The 10,136-nt window shown below is 35.1% G+C and overlaps 1 protein-coding gene across 5 annotated transcripts in view; it reads left to right on the top strand.

The window, feature by feature from the left end:
• The window catches only part of LOC107494592 (uncharacterized), a 22,410-nt gene extending 17,058 nt beyond the window's left edge, over positions 1-5,352 (top strand). For 2 of the 5 annotated variants that reach the window (XR_002364164.2, XM_021125063.2), the window contains exon 3: positions 12-201. Coding sequence is in view for 4 of the 5 variants with exons in the window: in XM_021125063.2 (XP_020980722.1) it covers positions 12-53 (42 nt within the window). In the remaining variant the exon portion in view is untranslated. Of the gene's footprint in view, positions 1-11; positions 202-2,593; positions 2,642-5,231 lie in introns of those variants that run through there. The other 3 variants (XM_021125062.2, XM_021125064.2, XM_052251329.1) reach the window with 2 other exon arrangements.
• Positions 5,353-10,136: the final 4,784 nt, after the last annotated feature.

Raw genomic sequence — 10,136 nt, forward strand, 5'->3', positions numbered from 1 at the left:
TTTTTTTTCAGATACAGGTCCAGGTGCTCAGAAGTGAGCTGTGGTTCGTCTGAGAGCCGTCGAAGATCTTTATTTTCTCTACTTTGTGTTTTGCTTAGAATCTCTCCGCCTTTGTTTTGAAGATATTATATTATGTGTTGAACTCTTTTGGAACTTGCCTATAGAGGCTCTTATGTTTCCTTTGGGAGAGATTAGGATGTACTGTTGTCAACTACTTTCATACTGTACCCTAGCCGGTCTAAACTTCGCGGGTCGCGACTAGTGGCTATTTACTTATGTTATATATATCTATCTGTTATCTATCTCTTAATCTCCGTTATGCCTTGTCCATATATCGCTTTCGGCTTCACGTTTTATCTTTTCGTTGTCGAATCGTGAGTGATACGTCTTCGCGATTTTATTTCTACTCTTTTCAGGCTCCTCGATTAATACTCCTTTCGAAATTACCTATGTTTATATATTAAAAATCCACCTGAGAGTCGTACCACCGTAATATCATTGACTTGTGACTCGAGCATAAGGATTTGAATATTAGGGTGTTACAAAATGCACATGATGCATGTATGTCCTACTGACTGTGAGCTCACTTGTCGGTTATAATGCCAAACCCGGCACATCTGGTGGCACCCGGACATTGTCTTTCTGCTGCGCATCTCCAGGATGAAAAATTCCGAGGGAGAGTACCCTACCACCTTCCCCTATAGGTCGTGCCATATAAAACAATGGAGAGTATCATTTTACTCAACGGAGAGTGCCGTCTCACCTTGCAACCAGAGGAATGAGGGAAAAATTTTGAGGAAGAGTGTTCTACCACCTTTCCCACATCCGCACCACCACTCTCGCTGTGCGCATGACGAACCAACATCCCCACAATATCAATAATGCAAGTGGGATAAAACCTACGTCCTTGCCAATCAATAATCATCATCACTCACAAACATGCAAGCAGGAAAAAATCTCTGTCCTTGCCAACTCATAATCACGTTCAAACATAACCAAGATAATAATCATACCCAAAATTATCAATCAAAATCATAATTCATTATCTTCACATTGATCACAAGGATACTTATCCTAAAGCCGTGAGTGGGATAAAACTACCATCCTCAATGTGGGTAGGACGAACCACCATCCCCAAAACTACACTGCAACACTGAGCAAGCGGGACAAAATTCACGTCCTTGCATATACCAGGTGCAGATGTCTCATAAATTAAGTCTTTATCAGGGAATTATTCATTAAAATTCATCACATCTACCCCTAAAAACAAATATAATCCTTATCAACCAAATCCATTATCCTGAACAAATTCACCATTAATTGTAATCGCTAGTATATATATCTCATTCATAGTTTTTATCGTAAGCCTCATATAACCAGGAACAGATATACTCTTATGGATGTGGGGGTAAGCATCCCCACTACAATTTGGAATTTTATTGAGTAGTACATAATAATAATATTTATTTGCCCCCACTAAATTATTAAATTTGACCCCATAATAATTTTTTATTTAACTTTTGACACTTGATAGTCAATTTGAGAACTTCATATTAGATGTCCATTATAATGATCAATTTTCAGATTTAAATAAGATTGGTGTTCTTTTTTAAAAATCGACTCGAAAGAATATTATTTATCCATTTGTGTTTCTTCTTTTGAAATTAGCTTTAGTTTTTTCATAACAACTATACTAATTGAATGAACTTTTTTAACTATGAATATCATGAAGAGCTAATTGTATGAAAGTTAGGTTTTAAATAATTGTTTAACAACATATAATAAAAAATTAAATTTTAAATTATATGTTAGTATTTAAATTATTATTCTAGTATTTTAATTTGTAATTAGATATTTTGAAACCTAATCATATTTTATAATAACAAAATATAACTATAACAACAATTATGCTACGTATATATAAAATAATCACTTGTACAGAATAAATCTTAAAATACAAATTTTGAAATACAAAATATACATTGAAAATAAGTTAAACAATATATGTATTTATACACAAATTCATAGTAGATAATTTGATAGCTAATCTTTTATGTAAACATAATATTTTTATTATACAAATTAGGAAAAGTATAGGTAAACAACGCCTAACCAACTAACTTTAAATAACTGCAATTAATGATTATTAATTTTATATTTTAGTATGGAGTATAATTCAAAAATGTTTGTTGGCTTGTTGTTGGTTAAATTTTCTGTTGGTTACCTAGCAGAATTGTAAAGATTATTATCATGTTATATATATTTCGCCCCCATTATCAAAATTTTTTAGATTCGTCACTGCATATAACCATCACTTTTTGACATAAGTCTCTAATCAAATTTTACTCAACCATAATTATAATCTCAACCAATTATAACCATATTTGTCTATCAATAAATCAATGTCATTATCTCGTGAGTAAGACTAAACCACTATCCTTACTGTAGGCAGGATGAACTACCATTTCCACAACTTTTCATCCGATTAACAAAGTATTTATCTGGGAATTTATCAATTCAATTCATTAGATATATCCATTCTATATTTAAAGCTTAAAAACTGATTATTGGGTGTCATATGGATGCTACATAGGGTCACAAGCTTGCCGGGAAGGTTAAACAGTAAAAAAACAACACTTTGCAGAAAACAAGTTGTGTGCGCACGCACAAATCAGCAAGCTTCTGTACATATGCACAAGTTCATTTTGAGTGTCTGTGCGCACGCACACATCAAAAAGTTTTTTGGTGTACTGCAAAATCTGTAATTTTTAGTTTTTAACACAGATTTTTAAACCTCTATAACTTTTGCTACAAAATTCATCTTTCCTTCATTCTTTGACGGTTTTAAACTGTGCTTTCGCATATTTAATTCAAGATAAATTTCATTCAATTTTAAGCTTTGAGCGCTAAATTATGGTCCATCGAAGTTGGTCAAAAATCACTTTTTACCCAAAATTCTGCATAACTCAATTTCATCTTTTTCTCAAATTTGCTTTTTTAAAACCAACCTAAACCAATTCTTATACATCCTCCCCACTCAATCATCAATCCCAAATCACATTCTAGCCATTCAAGACTTAAAACAACTAATTCCCATCAATTAACTATTTCCGATTTACATCAATTCCATTCAAAAACTATTAATCAATTCAATTCACACAATTCCATAATCCATATGGCTCAAACCAATTCCGCTATACTTACCAAGGATGCAACTTACCTAATCACGACCTCCGGCCCAATTTTTCTTATGAACCATCAATAGCAAATCAAGCTACACAATCATACTACATTATCCACTATAAACAATCACCAACAAATCACTCAACAATATCCATTTCAACAATTATTCCACATAAATTATTCAACTAAGCCAAGTTCAATCCATAACATCAAACATACCAATTCAACACTATCCTAAGGTCCTCTAACATAGGTTTTCACATAGCATTACATAATTTTTACCCAAAACTAAAACTCATACCTTCATTGACGGTAGTTTCCAACCTCGTGAACCTTTCCTTCCGGCCAATCCAAGCCTCCACCAACTTCTTACCAATCCAACCAAGCACTCAATTTGCATCAAATTAAACCAAGCATTTAAGCTACTCTATTCAATATAATTACATCAAATTCTCAATTGTTTATACAACATTTTTACACGCAATTGTGAAAAACAGGGAAAAAGAGTTCACTTACCTTGTTCTACATGATCTTGGGTCAAAATCCCGCTAGAGATTGTGCTTGAGCTTTCCCTAAATCATCAAAATCATAATGTTCAATATCCCACACTACCAAAATGTGAAATCAAGGAAAAAAACAAAAATGGGTCAGAGTTATTGCAAGTACTCACAGCAAAAGTTATATAAAAATGAAGACGATGATGATATGAATGTGTGGCTGCAAAGGAGTTTTCAATCAGAGCTACAATTTGTGAGAAAATTGGATTTGAGTGAGATGGTGAATAGTAAAATTGGGTTAGGGTTCTTTCCTTTCTTCTTTCTTCGTGGCTCTCTCTCCCTTTGGTGAATAGAATTGAAATTTTGTAAAATGAGGAGGGTGAGTCACGCCCTTTACCCCTTAAATGAGGGACAATTTTGTAATTTTTGCTCCTTGGCTCCACCTAGGACCAAAATCTTTAAGATAAGTGTTTTGGTTCATATCCTAAATATTTTTATGATCAATCCTATATTTTTACTTTTCTCATACGTAGTACTGGATAGGCTTAAGCATGTACAGTTAATTATAAGGAGAATTGAGTTAATTATGAACTTTGAATGAATATGAATCAATTATATGTTAATGAGATATTGAGGAATGACTTTAGGGATAGACGATTAATCCCTATCCGAGTTATGATTTTGTGCACAAATGAGTAATTCCTATCCGAGATGCGATTTTGAAGGTAGACGAGTAATTCCTATCCAAGTCATAGCTTGAGGATAGACGAGTAATCCCCACTCGTGTTGTGGTTTGAGGCACCTACCTGAGTAGACGAGTAATACCTATTATGGATTGGGTGAAACAACTGCATGGGAAGACGAGTAATATATATATTCCATGTTGTGGTGTTCTGTCTAGGGTTAGCTACCAGATATGTCGGGTTGTCTTTATAACTGACAGATAAGACTCATCATCCATAGGGCAAGTATTCATCATATGTATTTGTTTGTTTTGTTTGATTGTGCATTACTTGGGTTTACTATGTTTACTTGCTATATGTTTTACCTGCTGTAACTGCATCCTATTTTGTGTTTTGTTTGCTTGTATTGTTTGTCTGTGCAACTGAGAGATCCCTTATGCTGGTGGAGGTAATGTTGAGGGTTGTTCCACCGATATTTCAGAGGGCTGTAGGAGACAGAAAATGAATTGTAGGGTTAGAATTTAATGAAACAAAAAGTGAATAGTAGAGTTAGGATTAGATTCAGAACTTGTGAACCTTAGACAGTTACCTAATTTCTGGTTTAGTTTATTTCTTTAAGTTTAACTCTGAGTGTCGGGTTCTAGAATTTTCTCTGGCTTTTCCGGGACCTTATATATTATTTATGTGGGTACCATTACCATGCTGAGAACATCCGATTCTCATTCCATATCTATGTTGTTATTTTCAAATGTAGGTCGAGATGTGTTTCGGTGAGCCTCTAGAGGCTTCTCTGGCAAGTGAAGTTAGGAAGTTATATTTTGGAATTGTCTATCATCTATTTTCTGTAATATATATTGTTGTTTTTCAGATGCAGGTCGAGATGTGCCTCGGTGAGCGTCTGAAGTTCCCTCTGCAAGCAAAGTTGGTTATTCTGGAATTATTGTATTTGTTTTATGCTTTGTATATATGTATATAGATTCTCCACCATGTATATATTATGTTTTGTCCCTCTTAGAGGCGGACTTGGAGAAATAGGTATTTTGTCATATATTTTGGGTTACTCTTTTAGGTTATATATATGTATATGTATACTCTGGTCGGCCTTTGCTTCGCAAGCTAGGCTAAGAGCTTGTTATTTGTATCTTTAGAACTCTAATCTTATATATATGTTATTTTTTCCGCTTGATGTTACCTACCTTTCCACATTTATTCGACTGTGAGTGATGCGATTTCTGTTTCATTTTTTATTAACTTCTCTTTCAAGGCTCCTAGTAACGATTTTCTTTAATTATATTATATTACATACTTTTACTTTTAGTGGCCGTAACGCCTCACCACCTTTGATTTACGTCCTAGGCGTAAAGTTTTGTATGGTAGATTGTTACACATGGAGATACTAGACTGTGGACATATTTGTGTTAGAACAAAAATTCATATAGTCAAAACATACGATCAAGAAAATTATTTTTGTTAATTGGACATAATACATAACTCATAAATAATTATGATAGCTAATTCTATAATTATTTTTCTAATTATTTTTTATATAATTATGTAAGATAATTTTGAGAATGTTTATGAAGATTCAAATGCTTATCATGATGGTTTATTGGCAAAGATGGTTTTATTGACAATGATTTTAAGTAGAAGATACTTATGTAAGATACAATATTTAGATTTTTCATAGTTTATTAGTAGTAAATCATAAGTGTTCTCATGCATATTTTCATATGGATATGTTTATTTTAGTGTAAGATTCATGAATATTCAAAATGATTATCATTCCAATACTTTTGGTTCATTATAAATATATTTTGTTTGAAGATATTGTTTTTATTATTTAAAGAATAATGTATAGTATTATTATATATTTATTTCTATTTTATAATATTTGACCAATTTAATTTAAAATGAAGCATTATACATGTATGATCATATTACTAAGATGTATCTTTAAATATTATTAAATATTAGATTTTAGAAAAGAAGATTATTAAAATTTATATTTATAAAATTCTTATATGAGAATATGAGAATATATTTTGTAACATCCTAATTTTTAGCACCTCATAATCGTACTAAATGCCCGAGTGCTACTTAAAATAGACTGAAGGGCCAACTTGAGTCACGTCTTAAAATTTCAGGGTACAATTTGAGTCAATTGGTAATTTGAGAGCTAAATTGAGTTAGAGGTCAAATTTCAGAGGTCATTTTGAGTATTAACTCGAGTTACAAAAAGTATATTTCAATAATGATCCTAATAAATTTACCTATATAGGTACAGCAATAAGCACAGAGGAACTAAATGCGATACAAGCCTTTCTACAAGAGCAAGCCGCCTCTTTGCATGGACGCCTTCTGACATGCCTGGCATCGACCCACAAGGCATCAGCCATAGATTGGCCATCAACCCTTCCGTATGACCAGTGCAGCAGAAAAAGAGAAACCTCAGGGATGAAAAGAAGAGGGCATCATTAGAAGAAACTCAAAAGCTGATTAATGCAGACTTCATTAGAGAAATCAGATTTACTACATGGCTGGCCATTGTTGTAATGGTAAGGAAACAAAACAGCAAGTAGCTCATGTGCGTCGACTTTACTGACTTAAACAAAGCATGCCCGAAAGATTCTTATCCTTTACCGTCCATAGACTCTTTGGTAGATAACGCTTCTGGTTATGCCACCTTAAGTTTTATGGACACCTATTCGGGTTATAATCAAATCCTTATGCACCCTTCTAATCAAAGTAAAATGGCAGTTATCATTGAGTTCGGTAATTATTGTTATAAAGTTATGCCTTTTGGACAAAAGAATGTAGGCGCAACTTATCAGCGTCATATGGACAAAGTCTTTGCCAATCAGATCGGCAGAAATATAGAAGTCTATGTCGATGACATGGTCGCCAAGACAAAAGTTGGCAAGAACCATATCGATGACCTAATAGAGATCTTCAGCAAGATACGCCACTACAACATGCGTCTGAATCCTGAGAAATGCGCCTTTGCCGTTCAAGGTGGTAAGTTTTTAGGCTTTCTACTAACCAGCAGGGGTATTGAGGCGAACCCTGACAAATGCCAAGCAGTGGTGGAGATGACAAGCTCGAAGACATTAAAAGAAGTCCAGCACCTCACAGGAAGACTTGCTACACTATCCAGATTCGGCCCATATTTAGCTTCAAAATCTATTCCTTTCTTCCAAACACTTAAAAAGAAAAACAACTTTCAGTGGAATGACGATTGTGAGAGAGCTTTTTAATACACTAAAAACAACTCTCTCGCAATCGCTGATTTTACAAAAACCCTTACAAGGGGAAGATTTATTCCTATACTTATCAGTTACTGACTGGGCGATAAGCTTTGCTCTTGTTACAGAAAGGGACAAAGTTTAGCATCCAATATACTTCGTCAGTAAAACCCTCCAACATGCTAAAATCAACTACCCGAGGATAGAAAAGCTGGCGTTAGCATTAATATTCTTAGCAAGAAGGCTCCGACCTTATTTCCAAAGCCATGTCGTTTATGTTCGGACCAACCACCCATTACGCTAGGTGCTGCACAAACCAGAAATTGCAGGCAGACTTGTTAAGTGGTCAATTGAATTGTCTGAGTTTGACATTAGATACCAAGCAAGAGGACCGATCAAGTTACAATTCCTCGCCAACTTCATAGCAGAACCGACAATCCCTACAGAAGACGACCATACAGTACAATGGACTTTATATGTAGACGGTTCATCAAACACTGAAGGGTATGGCGCAGGAATCCGGCTGGAGGGCGACGATGGTTTCATTCTGGAGCATCCACTACACCTATCCTTTAAAGCCAACAACAATCAATCCGAATATGAGGCCCTCGTCGCCGGACTCCGACTTTGTTTAGATCTTCATATATCAGCCATAAAGGTATATTGTGACTCACTATTGGTAGTACAGCAGGTAAACGATCTTTTCCAGGTAAAAGATCCTCTGTTTTCCAAATACTTATTGTTAGTAAAAAATTTAAGTTCAAAATTTATAAAATTTGAAATACAACATATACCACGAGAACAGAACTATAGGGTCGACATCTTATCAAAACTCGGCAGCACACAGTCCGATCTATCCACATTACATCAATCTACTATAACCTATCCAAGTGTTACTCTAACAGATGTTGTAAGTGTCACACAGGAAAAGGATTGGCAAAACGACTTTATACAATATTTACAAACAGGTCATGTACCAGACAGTGTCGAGAATGCAAAAAGGTTCCGACGGCAAGCATCTTTCTTCACATTACTCCACGGATCTCTATATAGGCGAAGATACACTCGCCCATTACTAAAATGCCTTACAAAACTGAAGCCGATATAGCACTGTCCAAAGCACACGAGGGAATTTGCGGAACACACACTGGAGCTCAGAGTTTAGCTTCGCCCGGTTTCTTTTGGCCTACCTTAAAACAAGATTGTCATAACAAAGTTCGGACATGTGACAATTGGCAGAAACATGCACCACTCATACACATTCCTGCCGAGCAACTACATCATTTCGATGTTAGTTGGCCCTTCAACCAATGGGGACTAGATATACTCGGTCCGTTCCTAACGGCACCGGGTCAGGTAAAATTTGTCATAGTTGAAATTGATTATTTTTCAAAGTGGGTTGAAGCCCAACCTTTAGCTAGGATCACATCCTAGCAAATGATCTCTTTCGTCTGGAAAAATATTATTTGTCGTTTTGGCATTCCTCGGCATATCATTATTGACAATGGTTGCCAGTTTGTCGATCAGAAATTTTAATCTTTTTTGCAGAATCTTAAAGTCAAACAACACTTCGCCTCCGTTGAACATCCTCAAACGAACAAATTGGCAAAGGCCGAAATAAAGTAATATTGCATGCACTCAAGAAAAAATTAGACGACGCTAAAGGACTCTGTGCCGAGCTAATACCTGAAATCCTTTGGGGCTATAATACCACACCACAATCATCAACAAAAGAGACCAATTCCGACTTGTATATGGCTCTGAGGTTATGATACCATTAGAGATCTCGCAAAGCTCAATCAGAACCCAACTCAGTCACCAAGATGAAGCTCGGCGAGAAGAGTTAGATATCATCGAAGAAATAAGGGACATGGCAACACTCTAACAACGCGCGGTACAACAAGCCATAGCTCGGCGACATAATAAATTGGTAAGAAGCCGATCATTTCAAAAAGGAGATTTGGTACTTCGAAAGACAGAAACTGCTCGGAAGCCATCATCCCATGGAAAACTCGCAGCAAATTGGGACGGTCTATACCAAATTATAGAAATCCTCAGCAATGGAGCATACAGATTAGAATCAGTAAATGGTACAACTCTACCTAACATCTGGAATATTTCTTCCTTAAAAAAGTTCTATAGTTGAAAGTTAGGGACAGGCTTGTACCCTTTTTCCTACTACCAAGATTTTTTCCCAAAAAGATTTTGTTTGGAGAAGTTTTAACGAGACTAGCCTACCTGCACCTTTGTATCCAAAGGTTCACCAATTTATTGTATATGAACAATAAAGTTTGTCTCAATTGTTTCAAATAAAGTCAATACCAACTCTAATACTTATCATTCTGGTAACTGATTTTATCATTAAAGCATAGATCCGAGTTTATTTTTTATCAATCTCAAATAAATTCAAACAACGAGCACTTCTGCTTATACAAACTACAACTCGCCCATGGTCGGCAATCAAATCATTCAAACAAACAAGGAATATTCTAAACAAAAATTCCTACCAACTAAGCAAAAGCTTTTCTAAA

The sequence above is a fragment of the Arachis duranensis genome, chromosome 6 (assembly GCF_000817695.3).
Source record: "Arachis duranensis cultivar V14167 chromosome 6, aradu.V14167.gnm2.J7QH, whole genome shotgun sequence".
Taxonomy (NCBI): Eukaryota; Viridiplantae; Streptophyta; class Magnoliopsida; order Fabales; family Fabaceae; genus Arachis; species Arachis duranensis.